This window comes from Mastigoproctus giganteus, chromosome 6 (assembly GCF_048544385.1).
Source record: "Mastigoproctus giganteus isolate SK-2022 chromosome 6, ASM4854438v1, whole genome shotgun sequence".
Taxonomy (NCBI): Eukaryota; Metazoa; Arthropoda; class Arachnida; order Uropygi; family Thelyphonidae; genus Mastigoproctus; species Mastigoproctus giganteus.
In genome coordinates, this window is record NC_143580.1 from 50,763,240 (window position 1) to 50,778,655 (window position 15,416).

Here is a 15,416-nt window from a genome sequence, read left to right on the forward strand (position 1 = left end):
GTAATTAAGATGTTGTCCCATATTCATGCCTAGTTGACACTACAGGGAAATAATGAAAAGGATACCAAAGGGGAATGTGACATTAATACAGATGTCCTTTGGATTACAACTGGCTGACTGTTGTTAACAAACAACATTAGCAGTTCTTGCATCATGGCTTGCAGTTTGGATTCTAAAGGAGAGGGCTAACCTTGCCTTCGAAACAGTAAAGCTCCTGTACAATCAGTCTTTTTCAACAGGATTTTCCATAGTTCACCTGCTACAGATTTGGAATGCTGCACATTATTCTCCAATAGCTGAAACTGTGTGGTTCTTGTTTTGCTTACTATTCGTGACTAATTCTAGATCATACTTGCTCTAGGGCAGCTGTTCCCAACCGGTGGTTTGCGAACCCCTGGGGGTTCACACTAAAAATTCTGTAATGGCGTCTGATTAGATTTACATAGGTATATTATTGTAAACTAAAAAATATAACTAATAATAACCAATAAATTAAATAAAAAAAGTCAAGAATTGCCAAAGAAATAAACCACATCTCCCACAATTCCTTATAATTACTTGAGTATCTTACAGTATAAAATGTTAAATGTTTTCCATACTAAATTTTTTTTCATTCTCAAGGATCATTTTTATGTATAGGTACTTTTTTTTTTTTTTTTTAGAACCTATAGTACTTAGTACCGTGCATGGGTTGAAGGTTGAAAAGATGATACTTGTTGTCTTGAACTTCTGTAGATTATAATTTTCAGGAAATATGTATGAAAAAAAAATTAATTAAATAAAAAAAGTAAAGAATTGCCAAAGAAATAAACCACATCTCCCACAATTCCTTATAATTACTTGAGCATCTTACAGTATAAAATGTTAAATGTTTTCCATACTAAATTTTTTTTCATTCTCAAGGATCATTTTTATGTATAGGTACTTTTTTTTTTTTTTTTTTTAGAACCTATAGTACTTAGTACCGTGCATGGGTTGAAGGTTGAAAAGATGATACTTGTTGACTTGAACTTCTGTAGATTATAATTTTCAGGAAATATGTATGAAGGAAGGTTATTCAAAAAAACAGATGTTGAATGAATAAATAAGGAAGAAGAAATGTTAGTTCTGTGGGATTGAAATTGGATAGTAAAAGGATGTTGACAGGTTGTGGCACATGTTCGGACTGCTTTGAAAGAGAGAGCAGGAATTACAGAAGCACAATTCAGAAGAACAGTGCTCATGCAAGTATCTATAGAAAGGGCATGCAACACAGAGTCTATGAGACAGAGGCGCCTCCGTAACCAGGTGGGAAGGAGCAGCAGTGCATAGCACTCGCTTCTTGATTAGACCGGGGTTCGAGCCCGTCACCACCAAATACGGAGAATGCGGAAAGGTCAGGGAATGACCACCGCATATCCCAGAGCAATATGGCCTTAGTTGCTAATGCTCCTAAAAACCAAATAACTAACTAACTATGAGACAGAGAGTGGAGAGACTCTGTTTCAGATGAGACATTAATTAACCTAACTGCCCTCTTTTGGATGGAATCTAGAATCCTGAGAGAGGGCTTGGGGCCACCACCCCAGATGTGGGAACAATATTAAATGGTATGCCTGATTTGTGATTTCTACACTCTTAACAACTGTTTGAAGAGAAGTAATGCCGAGAGTGAAAGAGAAAACCTGTTTTTTAGATGCAGAGGAAGCAATATTTGCAATGTGCTTTATAGCAAGAGAGATAAGTCGGGGTAATCCCCAAGTTAGTTAGTTAGTTATTTGGTTTTTAGGAGCATTAGCAACTAAGGCCATATTGCTCCGGGTATATGCGGTGGTCATTCCCTGACCTTTCCGCATCCTCCGTATTTGGTGGTGACGGGCTCGAACCCCGGTCTAATCAAGAAGCGTGTGCTATGCACTGCTGCTCCTTCCCACCTGGCTACGGAGGTGCCAATCCCCAAGATCTTACCTAGAAATCAGAGGGTAGTCGAAGATAAGTTTAGGAGCAGAAGAATCCTTTTTTATAAGACAGGACTGAGTTTTAGAAGGATTGAAATTAAGTTATCTTTGCCCAACTGGAGTTCAGCATTTAAGGATTTGGCAGTGGATACTCGAGAAGTTGAAGTTGTTTGAGCAGGGCAAGGTTTCTCAAACTGGAAAGGGAATGTAATATACTATCATCAGCAAAATTTTTGGATAGGATTTCCAGTCAGTGGAAGAGGGCCATTAATATATAAGAGAGAAAGAGTGGGAGAAAGAACTGAACCTTGGGGAACACCAGCATTAGTGCAGAAGTTAGAAGACAGAGAACCGTCTACTATCACCCACAGCGAGGGTCAGAGAGAAAACTGGATACCCAATTACAAGAATAGCTGGAAAATCAAAGGATGGAAGCTTATTTAGAAGACTTTTATGCCAAACACGATCAAAGGGCTTTGAAATGTCAAGAGCAATGGCTTGAGTTTCACCAACCTTTTCCATTGAATTTGTCCATAGATGGGTAACATAAGTCAGAATATCACCACATTGACATTGACGGAATCCATATTGGCGATTGTTGATCAGATGAAAGATTTCCAGATAGTTTAAGAGTTGGCAGTTAATTTATTTTAACATTACTTTAGAAAGAATAATGGTAAGTGCAATGGGACGATTATTCAATGGCAAGGATTTGTCACCCTTTTTAGGAACAGGCTGGATATGAGCAAATTTCCAAGCAGAAGGGAAAACACCTTTGAAATAAAAAATGAATAAAGCCAACACAAAACAAGAGTAAGTTCAGGGGCACAGGTTTTGAGAACAAGTGGAGAAATATCATCAGGACCTGAAGCTTTTTTACATCAGATTCATCAAAATTCTTCTGACATCCTTTTAATGGAAGACTACAGGAGGCATTGAATGGAGCATGGTGGGAGGTGTTTTACCAAGATCATTAATACACGAGTTGGAAGAAAAATAGGATGCTAGCAGGTCAGGTTTATCTTTGGTTGATATGGCAACAGAACCATCTGGTTTTGACAGAGGTGGGAACAGAGATGGGCAAAATTGTGACCAATAGCTTTGGCAAAAGACCAGAATGCTCCACTATCATTTGGACAAGAAGCAAGTTCTACTCTTAGCCTGTTCGAAACGTAGTTTGGACTGATTAATATAACTGCTTTACAAAGTATAAAAAATATATTTTAATTTAATTAAAATATAATTTTATTATATTTTTAATGTAATAATTGTAAATTTAATTTAATGCCATTTTAATTTAATTTAATGTTATGGTTTAATTCTTATCTATTTGTCATACATGTTTTTATGTTACCCCATAACCTTGTCAAGCCCCTGGCCGTGGTGGACATGAATTGTATTTTTATTGTACAATAAAGATTTCTTCTTCTTAATACTTTATTTTTTTTTTTTTAGTATACTATATTTTTATAGTATACTTATACTATATTTTTTTTTTTTGGGTGATTTCTCTCTCTCTCTCTCTCTCTCTCGCTGGTGCGGCATAAGCCTCAGGCTTCCTTGCACCATATTAGCCATATGGATAATATAGAGAATATAGATAATATGGAGAATATTGTCTTAGTGGTTTGCATTAAAAATATGTTGAAACGTTGAAAGAGATTTGCAAGTCAAGAAAGGTTGGGAACCGTTGCTTGCTCTAGGGCATACCGTTACTGTGGGAGGCTGTCTCTAATAGAGTGATTGTGGTTTATTTTGGCCATCCTGGCAATGGTGACAATCTGTACAGTGCCCACAAACTTTTTTTTTTTTTTTTTAAGAAGCTTGGCAGTGTCATATACAAAACAGTTGTAACATTTTGTGATCAGACAAAATCCCTACATCTCTAGGAGACCCAACCAAGAATGGTCCCTCAGTCATTAGTATTCACCTTATTCTTGAGAAACTTTTAGAATCCAGTTTCCACTAGATTTTTTCTTGTTCAGTATTCTTACTTTTATATGCATCTCCCTATTTGCCTTTACATGTGTTAAACCAATGTCCTCTAATTTTTTGTAATGAAAATCATCTGTAAATTCTTTAGCTGTTGAGATCTTTATCTATAAAATAAACTATTTTTGCCACAGATTTTTTTGTTTCCATTTAGATTCTGATTTCTGTGAGATCTTGACAGGCCTTGATATTCTGTCTTTGGTTGTTTGTTTCTATGATAATCCCTTTATTATGTATAAGTCATAAGTCTCATGTTTTTAGTGTTTAAATTTTTGAGAGTTTGCCTTAATAACTTTGACTTCCACTCATATGTGGACATGAATTGCAGCTTTATGTAGGGCGGGCAACTCTTTAAAGTTAGTTCAACTCCACTGTAGTATTCTGTGATAATACAGAACAGAACTCCATAAAATGGCCAGGGATGAGTGTAGTATTATATTTGTGAAGTATGTGTTGTTTACTTGTTTCTGGCCACTTGCTAATAGAAAACAGCAATCACCAAGAAGGTGACCACTGGTTCCTAGTATCCATCCATGCCATGAGGAGCCAGGCTACAACTTTGCATGTAGTCCGCAGGGAAGCTCTTGATGTGCACATACTGATTCCCTGGGTGTGCTGAAGTGAACATAGGGAATCAAGGAAAAAAAAAAAAAAAAAAACTCCTTTCTGCAACAGTGTCAGTCAGAGTCAAATTAAAAATCCTGTACCAATGAAGAGACCAAAGAATAGTGCTACATTCAGAGGTGCCATTCAGCATCCCACCTACAAAGAAATCAACGACACACAAACTCTTTCACAGAATACTTTTACATACCAGCACAGATGGAAAAATAAACAGGAGAATCAACAGATTAAAGTAACTTGGAACAGGAACAAAACTAGAAAAAAAAAAAAAAAAAATCTAATATCAGATAAACATCTGATATTAGCATATCCCCACTGTAAGGTTCCAGCATACTAGAGGTGATATCTTCAAATTAAGCTGATGTTGCTGATGAATTGAATAGGTACTTCGCATCCATCTTTACTGATGAAAGACCCGTCATGGGGAGGAAAGGCTGTGCAAGTAAGGCAGAGACGTGGAATTAGCAATTTTGAAGTTAGAGATGATTGTTTATTAAAAAAACTTTCAAGCTTAATGGCAAATACAACTCCTGGAGTTAAATGGTATATATCCATTAAATTTGAGGGAAGTGACAAGAGTTCATTGAGCCATTGAGGTTAATTATGAGGGTATCATTGGACGAAGTCTGTAATTATAGACAGTTAGTCTGACTTTGGTGGTAGTGAAAACTTTGGATGCAATGAGTAAGAGTGCAATCCAGGGACAATTAGACCAGTCTCCTACAGAGTCCACTCTGTCTCATAAATGTTCAGTTGTTGCTGCATGCCTTTTATATACTTTTAGATACTTTCAGTGGGCACTGTTCTTCAGAATTGACATCTCTCCTCCCCACTTCGAAACCAGTCCAAACATATCACAACCAATCAACATTCATTCACTGTCCGTCTTCCAACTCACAGAACCAAATTTTTCTCTTCCTTATTTATCCCTTCTACCTCAAGCACCTCTGTAGCCAGGTGGGCAGGAGCAGCAGTGCATAGCACACGCTTTTTGATTAGACCGGGATTTGAGCCCGTGCCCACCAAATACGGAGGATGCGGAAAGGTCAAGGAATGACCACCGCATATTCCCCCGAAGCAATATGGCCTTAGTTGCTAATGCTCCTAAAAACCAAATAACAAACAAACCTTCTACCTCTGTTTTATGAAACAACCTTCCTTCACATATATATCCTGAAAATTACAATCTACAGAAATTAAAGTGTAATGTCAGCAAGTGTCTTTTGTCTGCAATGTCTTTCATGTTTGGGGTTTTCATTAAAAAAAAAAAAAAAGTGGAAAAAACGCCATTGTTTCTTAGTAAGTTGGTAAGTTGATTATGTCAAATAAGAATAACCTTGAAACAAAATTAAAATTTGCATTAGAAGCATTGCTTGCTTCAGCATACTTCCCCACACAAAAAAAAAAAAAAAATTCAAGACTGCTGAGGTAAGGTTAACCACAGTTTTTTGTGGTGTCAGATATATTCTTTTAGTAGACTTTTTGGAAGGTGGTTACATTATTACAAGGGAATATTATGCGTCTCACTTAGCCAAATTTCAGGAAGAAAGAAAAATGGGGGAGAAATACTAAAAAGAGAAAGCATGCTGTTTCATCAAAAACAAATGCCCCTTCACATACATATAGCACCTTGGACCGAATTTCATTCACAAAAAAGGCTTTGCAATCATATAACCTATCCCTCCCCCCATATTTACCTGGTTTACCCTGAATTATGTTTCTTTTCTCAGATACAATGCACTCTATGAAAGATCAATATTTCTCTAATAGCAGTGTGGGTATAATTTTTTGGAGGCCAAAGATGTGATTTGAGCATTAAAAAAATGAACAATTCTAAATTATTTTTGCCAATTTTTAAAATTTTCTCAGACACAGAGGAATTTTGCATTTTCCCCAATTAATACAGTGTTAAAAGGTAACTATGTTGAAAAATAAAATTTTTTTAGGTCTGTTAGGCTATGAACTTTTTAGTTGTGCCGTATACTTTCCTTGAATCATTGTGACTTGCAGTTAAAATACCTTCTTCCCTTTATTAATACCTATCTTTCCTGTATGTATTGTATTTACCATATTTAAATTGTGCATATAGTATATTAGAATGACATGTTTCAACTATTTTTGTTATTTGTTGCAAAGCAGTGCAAGAATTCAAATATACCTAGGCTTTTATTTGAATTAAATGTTTTGATCTCTGTTTCCCCCCTCCCCATTTCCAATTTTAAAAACAGTTACCACTGCCTCATAAAATCAGCAGATATTCTTGTCCCTCTTTGTTGAAGTGCAGCTCATCTCCACAAAAACAGTCCCTTCTCTCAACAATTGCCATTATGCTTTTAAATTTAAGGAATGCTCAAAGAGAAAAGCATTTAAATATGTGTCCAGTAATATTCTATTGATGGGTGGGATTATTTCAGTTGCATATATAAAAAATAAATATGTATGTGTGTTAATTTAAGAATGCTTTGGATTAAAGAGTGCAGTGTTCAGTACATAGATTGGTTATAGATTATTCTCAGCTAAAATTGATGGGTATATTTCCCTGAAGATGTTGGCAATTTTGGTCTGTGTTTTAATTTTTCGTTGTATTAATGTACTTTATTGTTTTAACACATTCCCATCTTTAGACTTGGCAAATTATTTCTCCAATTTTGGCCTACTTACATAAGTCGTAATCCTCCTTGTACATTTATACATGTCCAATCATTAATTTATACATGATTTTTGCAATTTAATTATTATTACCTGTAATTTACCTTTAATTTTGGCATTAAAAAATCTCCTATTCTGTACTCTTATTTCCTTCATTTTTCATCTTTCCTACTTTTCTTTTACCTTCTAGTATTGGTAACCTATGTGCTGAATACTGCACCCTTTTTCCAGTGTGTTCTTAAATTAACATATACAACAGGTGTGGCAGTAAAGTTCTCAATCTGGTGCAATAAAAAGAACACAAAGTGAAGGAGCTCAAATATGGTTATATTTTTATTACACTGTTCTAAAAGTTTCTGAAAAGAGTTCAGCAAAGGTTCCAGAGGGATGATGTTCAGTTCAGCAGTTAGATTTTTCTTTATGTCCTCAAATACTGAAATCTCATTCCTTTGGGGCAGTTTTCACTTTAGGAACAAGGAAGAAGTCCAGTGGTAATAGATCAGAAGAGTAGGGTGGATGTTTGATCTGTACAGTGCCACACCAAGTGTGGAATGGGCAGGGACATTGTCGTGCAACAAGAAACAGCTGCCCCCTCTCAAAATTGCAGCCTTGCCCAGGAAATGCACTTCAGTATTCTGTGAAGCATCTATACATAGAATGCAGCATTGACTCTATCCCCTTTGGGTACAAATTCCTTGTGATTCATAAGTGTGGTGAAGAACATGATTAGCATAGTTTTGATCCTTGACTTCTGTAAAAGAAACAATTTTTGGACCTTGATGATGATTTTGAAGTCACTGTATGCTCTGTCTCTGGGTCATACAGAAACACCCCAACACTCATTATCCCCAGTGACAATACAGTCAAGGAAATTAGAATTGTCTGGACAAGTCTGGATGAAGTATTTGCATGACGATACTGTTACTTCTGTTCAACTATGAGGCTGTCGGCACAACTTATGCAGCTCTTCCTTTTCGCTAAATCTTGAAATGAGGACACCATTGCAAAAGTTTGGGTAATTGTGGCAAGAGATTGTTGTTTGACCTTCAGAATGATAAAATATGCATCTGCCAAGAGCCTGGCAGATGCATATTTCTTGGGTCATCACAAACATCCTCACATCTGTCTTTGAATTGCCTGTACCATTCAAACACACTGGTACAACTTAACGTATCATCACTATAAACAGTTTTTAACGTTTCTCCATAGAACGTTAATACTACTAATGAAACTGGTTGTTTCCTGTTAGCCCACTGTATCACCATCTGTTGGAGGAAGTTTAAACTACAACTTACCACCACTGCCATTTTTTTTTTTTTTTTTTTTTTCAGCTCATCGAACATGACCACAGCAGTCCAGTAACTTTATTGCCACACCTCAAATGTAACTTTCCATTCTTTTTAAGCTGCTTTACACATATAAATGTGATTTCCATAACCCTAATTTATTTAAAAGTCCCATCCATCCATCCCATTTTTCTTTATCACACTAAACATTTTTTGCTGTCTACTTACATTGCTATATATGTATAAATAATATACACACAAATGGATATCAATTGAATTTGATCTTATTCAGGTAGAAGTTGAAGGTGGAGAGGATGCCAAAGGACCTTTCAGATCAGAACCTTTTTGTGTATATGAGGGACATACTGCTGATTTGTTAGATGTTTCATGGTCAAAGGTATTTGATCTTTTTGTTAAATATGTAATCATTATATAAAATATTGTACAATAGAAGACCTGGTATCTGACATGATCAGAACTGATGGTTGGTTAATCAGCAAAGTTGTTTAATAAATAAAGTATACTTATGTACCTTAAGAAAATGTATGTATATATAGAAACTTTTTCACTTTATTGTCCATGCTGTGCATAGGTTTGGCATTTGCTGCCTTTGACTGCACTGAAATACTTCGTCTTTTTTCCATTTTTCTGCCTTCTTGTTTCCACTTTCTTGTTATTCTGTTCAATATGTATAGGTATATATTTTTATGAAAGGTAATAGAACCTATAGTACTTAGTTGCATATGAGTTGTGGGTTGAGATGATAGAAGATACTTGTTGACAGTAGACTTAGATTTCCACAGATGGTAGAAATCCAAGTCTAATGTCTCCCAGATGATTTTAGGAAATTCATGTGAAGGAAGGTTGTTCCACAAAACAGATGTAGGAGGGATAAATGAGGAAGACTTAGTTCTCTCAGTTCTATAAGATTTGAGATGAAAAGTGAATGGATGCTGATCAGTTGTAGCACATGTTTGAACTGGGTTGGAAGAGAGCAGGAGGATTACTGATACCAGTTTGGAAGAGAAGTGCCCGTGGAAGTATCTATAGAAAAGGCATGCAGCAGCAGCAGCTGAACTGTTTATGATACAGAGAGTGAAGAGACGCTGTAATTCATATTCATATGCCAATTCACACACTCATTGGCACGCGTGCGTGTTTTGGCTGATTCAGAAAGTCTACTTCCTTTGCATCATTTGGCCTTTCTAATAGGAATCAAAGGAGGAAGAATCAACATGCTGTTGAAGTGAATGGCAGTGTTATCAATATGAAACTGGCATGTCTGAGCACTTTTTTTGGAGAATAGTGTATACAGTTAGTCCTCGTATAGCATGATAGTTATGTTTCTAGAAACCTTTGTGCAATGCAAAATCGTGCAATATAAACAACAGGCCCTATGGGAAAAATAGGGTTAGGTGCCGACCACCCAAGATTTGAACACACATTTGTAACCAAAACATTACCAAACACAATAAATAATCGTAATAAAATACATAAGTATTTTATTACGACTATTACGTAATAAAATATTGCTAATGCTTTTGCTTCTATCTTAAGCAAACTTGTTTTTTGTTTGATTTTTCTATACAAACAGATGACAGCTGTTTCATCTGTTCCAATTCTTTGTGTCTTGATCTAATGGATTTTAATTACACTTTGAGTTGTTCCTGCTATGAAAGTTGTTTTTATTTTCTCTGCATCTTTCTAATTCTCAGCATTGCCTCATTTAGGCATGTGCAATATCACATGGTCTTTCATTTTGCTCAAAGCGTTTCACAATTTCATATTTTTTCTCTATTGACAGAGGCAGACTGGCCATAAGTGTTACCGGGGAAACCCTGGTGGGCCGGAGGTCAGTGTGATTTTGGCCATAAACCATAGTATGAAGCCACTACTAGAAATTTTCCTGGGTAAGAAATTTTGACCCAGTCCACCTCTGTTTATCAATATTGCTTTTATTTTTCTCTCTGAATCTGTAGCGTCTTCACCAGGATGCTTCCTTTTCAGACCTTTTAAGTATTTTACTCATCTTTAGGGAATAAAGCACAATTGCAAAATGAGGAGGCACACTTGATACACATAAACAAAGCTGTGCGCGTGTAGCAATTGAATAAACAACACCGTAAAGGCAGAGATACACTATTAATAACTCACATTTTACTAAAGCACATTTCTGGGGGTTACTACCATAAAACAATAAAAAGAATTTCCAGTTGCGTTTCTGCTAGTGGAATCCATTATAAACTGGTAGTAAACTCGATCTAATGGCATTTGCGATAATACCGATAGCTGGAATTATGTGGGTTTTTATCATATTATGGTGAAATGTTTCCCCTTCACTTATATAAAAAAAATATAAATACATTTTCAGAATCTTCTCTTCATTCCTATCGTGTTGCATTCGGTTGGGGTGATTCCACGTTTTTACTGCCATTTCTTGTAAACACAAAAGCGAATCGTGCATAATCGAATTTGGTTTGTGTTATATACGATATTGTTCCCCTATTTATAAATCGTGTGTGATCATATTCACGTAGTATAAACATGTGTTATATGAGGATTGAAGAAGGCACTGTTACACCTTTTGTAAAGTTAATGAAAATCAGTGCGCAGTAATTATTGTACTATAGTAAAACCACAAATTTGACATTTAAAAATCTAGCAATTTCTGCTTTAAAAAAAAACATCCAAAAGTTTAACTCTGAAACCTTTGCTAGCTTCCGGAAGTATATGAATCAAACTCCCTAATATGTCTCACTCATTAGCCAAGCTGTGTATCATATAAACTTAAGAGACAAGAAGTTTTTCCTTTTATTTTATTTTTTTTTATATTTGAATTTTATTTTATTCCTGAAATTTCTTTATGTTCATTTCTTAGTGCCTGATTAGCAATTCAAAGTCACTTTCTTGTGACACCTTGTAGTTTTCTGAGCCATCATATTCCAAGCTTTTTGCTTGTGTTCTATATTAACCTTTCTCTAAGTACATACATATGTACTTAGAGAGAAAATTAGCTTACAGATAAAATATACCTATCACAGTCTCCCAGATGTGGACTGTCACCACTTTTAAAGACATTTTAATGCTTTTTCAAAAGCTAATAAATTGCACATACCATCATCTGTTACTTTTAGCAGCATACTTAAATCCATCAAAAAGCTAAAGGAGTTGGTGGTGCATAATCCGCTCCATTTGGAGTGGTGCCCCCAAAACCTCTCTCTGGCTTCTTGATTCCATTCAGAAGAGGGCAATTAGGTTAATTAATGATTCATCTCTAACAGAGTCTCTCCACTTGCTGTCTCATAGACATACTGTTTCTGCTGCATGCCTCTTCTACAGATACTTCCATGGGCACTGTTCTTCTGAATTGGCTTCTATAATTCCCACTCTCTCTTTCAAAACAGTCCGAACACATGCTCCCACCAGCCAACATCCATTTACTGTCCAACTTCAAACTCACAGAACCAATTTTTCATCTTCCTCATTTACTCATTCAACTGCCGTTTTCTGGAACAACCTTCCTTCATACATATTTCCTGAATATTACAGTCTACAGAAGTTCAAGTCCAATGTCAACAAATATCTTCTTTCGTCTTCTCAACCTCCAACCCAAGCATGGTACTGAGTACTATAGGTTTTTAGCCGACCGGGCTAGTCGGGTGGGCAAAGTGCCTGCCTGGCAACCCAAAGGTCGCGGGTTCGAATCCCGCCTCGGGCTTGGATCAAAGTACTGCAAAAACCTTGCCTTGGGAGGTGCACTATGGCTACAGAAACCGATGCACCAACAACTACAAAAAAAAAAAAAAAAAAACCTATAGGTTCTTATACCTCGTGTTTGGGGTTTACATAAAAAAAAAAAAAAAAAATTCACATCACTGTAATTTACTGTAAAATCTGTCAAAAAAGCTAGATCACACAACCACTCCTTATCTTGTAGCTGCTGATAATCATCTCCCCTTTGATCAACAGATTTTATAATTTCATTCAGAAAATTTCAAAATCTCTGTAGAAACTTACTCTGACTTGGCCACCTCACATCTGTGTGTAATATCAGATCTGGTTCATTTTCATCGAGTTGCATTTTGAAAAGTCTCCTTTGAAGAGATTGTCCTCTGATTCACGATTTTGAAAGCTATGTCCATAACATTTTTAGTATTTAATCTTTTGCTGGCTGACACTTGTTGGTGGATGATACAGTGGTAACTCAAAAAATCTGGGAATTCATCATCCTTTTGGCACAATGCGATGGATCCGTTCAGATGCCCGTCATTGCTTTAGCTCCATCTGTAGTTATTGATATGAGCTTAAATAGTGTTAATTGAAATTTTTGAATGCGTTAAATATATAAAGGCCTCTAGTTCTTTATTTTAATGAAACCATACTCAGTGGCAGAATCATTGAAAACCATACAAATAAAAATGAGCAATTGACCTGTATCATTTATGTCTGTAGATTCATCCAGTTGTAAAGAAAAGGACGCATGATTTCCAATATGAGCACGCAGTTGTTTGCTCACATTTTTTCAATGCGTTGCATCACAGTATTTCGAGATAATTGCAGATCTTGAAGAGCACTTTTAATTTCATTTTTGTTTTTAAATTTTTCAAAAAGAGAATATGTTATTTCTAAAAATGCATCTTTTTTTTTGAATTAACCATCAGAAAATGGTTTGCATTTTTTTGCAAGAAGATGACTCACTTTAAATGACGCTACGGTTACTATTTTAGATTGTAAATTAGGTGTCATGAAGAAATTTTGTTGTGTGAATAATATGGATTTAAGTTCTTTTAATTATTTTTTCTAAGGTCACTAACATTAGTCAGAAAATCCAATTGGTATTTACCATGGAGTGCATTAAAATGCCTCTCTAAATTTCCTTCTTTGGGTATAGCCATGGAAGCATTGTAAATCAAACAACATTTTTCTTTTATCATTCCAAAAAAGTAGTCTAGTTTTCACTCTTGATGAAAAGGTACGGTTTATTCTTTTTCATAGTATTCATTTTAAATCAAAGGGCATTAAATTAACGTATAAGTACTGTCCAGTTATTAATATTAAGTAAGCTAAATAAGAATTCTATATCATCTATATCAAGTTCAATATTGATATAGATATAAGAAAAGAAAGGAAAAAACTGACCTGAATAAATAATACGAAGATCTTGAAGATAACAGAAGAGGAGAAAAAGCAGTATGTACTGCTTTTTCTCCTGGCTTAAGAACAGGTTTGAGTTTCTGCAGACTGCTCAGAACCAAGATATTGACGAGGAATATTACAACTTTCTGAAAGTGATAAAGCCCAAGAAACCGATAGGAAAAAAAATCCAAAGAAGAAAAAATTAGTCAAGAAACACTTGTTATGATGAACCGAAGGCGAAAAATGAAAAGCAAGATAAACACTGACAAGGAGAAAATTGAGTATACTGAGTTATGCAAAGCCATTAGAAAGAGACTCAGAGAGGAATTAAGAAGATTTAACACAAGCAAAGTAGAACAAGCATTAAGGGAAAATAAAGAACTTAAATCAGCAGCCATGAGCAATAATACAGAAAGACAAATGATACTGAAACTGAAGAATAGCGATGGTGTACTTATAAATAGCAAAGAAGGCATAATTCAAATAGTAGAAGACTACTATAGAGAATTATACAAGGCGCGAGGGAGTAATGCCAGCAGTGGGGAAGATGGATCGCAAATTAGTAACACATACCCGATATCCTTCCTGATGAGGTAGAACATGCATTGAAGAAAATGAAGAATCAGAAATCCCCGGCGGAAGATGAAGTTACTGTAGAGTTGTTAAAATTGGGAGGAAGAGACATAACACAAAAACTGGTAAGACGCTTCACAAAATGCATTAGAAAAGTTGTGACACCTAAGGAGTGGAATAATGCAGTCATAGTTCTGTTGCATAAGAAAGGAGATAAATCAGAAATTGGAAATTATAGACCAATTAGCTTGTTATCCCACATCTACAAGTTGTTCACAAGGGTCATTACTAACGAATTAGAAAGAATATTTGATAAGAATCAACCGAAAGAGCAAGCTGGCTTTAGGACAGGATTCTCAACTGGTGATTATGAAAAGGCATTTGACTCCATACAGCATAAGGCAATGTTTCAAGCACTGGAAAGACAAGGCATACATACCCCATATATTATGATTTTGAAGAAAATATATGAGAAAGCTACCTCCTTTATTAGACTAGACAAAGACAGTAGCAAAAATTTAAAATTGAGAAAGGAGTTTGACAAGGAGACACATCTCCGAAGTTATTTACTGCTGCCCTTGAGGAAGCTTTCAGAAGATTAGACTGGTTGCAGAAAGGAGTCAATATGAATGGAGAGTACCTAAACCATTTACGATGTGCAGATGATGTTGTGGTCATAAGCCACAATCCGAAAGAATTAGAGGAAAATCTTAATCAGTTATGCAGAGTTAGTAAGGATTTTGGACTAAAGATGGATATGGCTAAAACAAAAGTAATGATGAACAAATATGCCACAGAAAGGGATATAATGATTGTAGGAGCAGTAATTGAAAAGGTGGAGTCATATACTTATCTGGGACATGTCATTAGCTGTAATAATGATAAATGGCTGGAAGTCAAGAGAAGAATAAATTTTGGATGGATAGCATTCGGGAAATATAGTCACATACTGAGGAGCAATATCCCAGTTTGTCTGAAACGTAAAATATTGAACCAATGTTTACTCCCCACCATGACTTATGGAAGTGAAACATGGGCACTCATCACAAGAATTGAAGAGAACCTGAGAACTACATGCCGAAGAATGGAACGAATTATATTGAGAATCAGGCTGTTAGATAAGAAGAGAAACACATGGATTAGGCAGAAAACTCAAGTAAAGGACATTCTTATCAAAACTAAAGAACTAAAATGGTCTTTGGCAGGACACATAGCTCGA

The 15,416-nt window shown here is 35.7% G+C and overlaps 1 protein-coding gene across 2 annotated transcripts in view; it reads left to right on the plus strand.

Annotated features, from left to right (window-relative positions):
* The window catches only part of LOC150084235 (WD repeat-containing protein 44), a 380,944-nt gene that overhangs the window by 299,390 nt on the left and 66,138 nt on the right, over positions 1-15,416 (plus strand). Inside the window, exon 14 of one of the 2 annotated variants that reach the window (XM_090375960.1) lies at positions 8,781-8,885. The exons of the other annotated variant lie outside the window; for it this stretch is intronic. Within the exon in view, the coding sequence (XP_090232086.1) occupies positions 8,781-8,885 (105 nt within the window). The remainder of the gene's footprint in view (positions 1-8,780; positions 8,886-15,416) is intronic. 2 annotated transcript variants of the gene reach the window in all.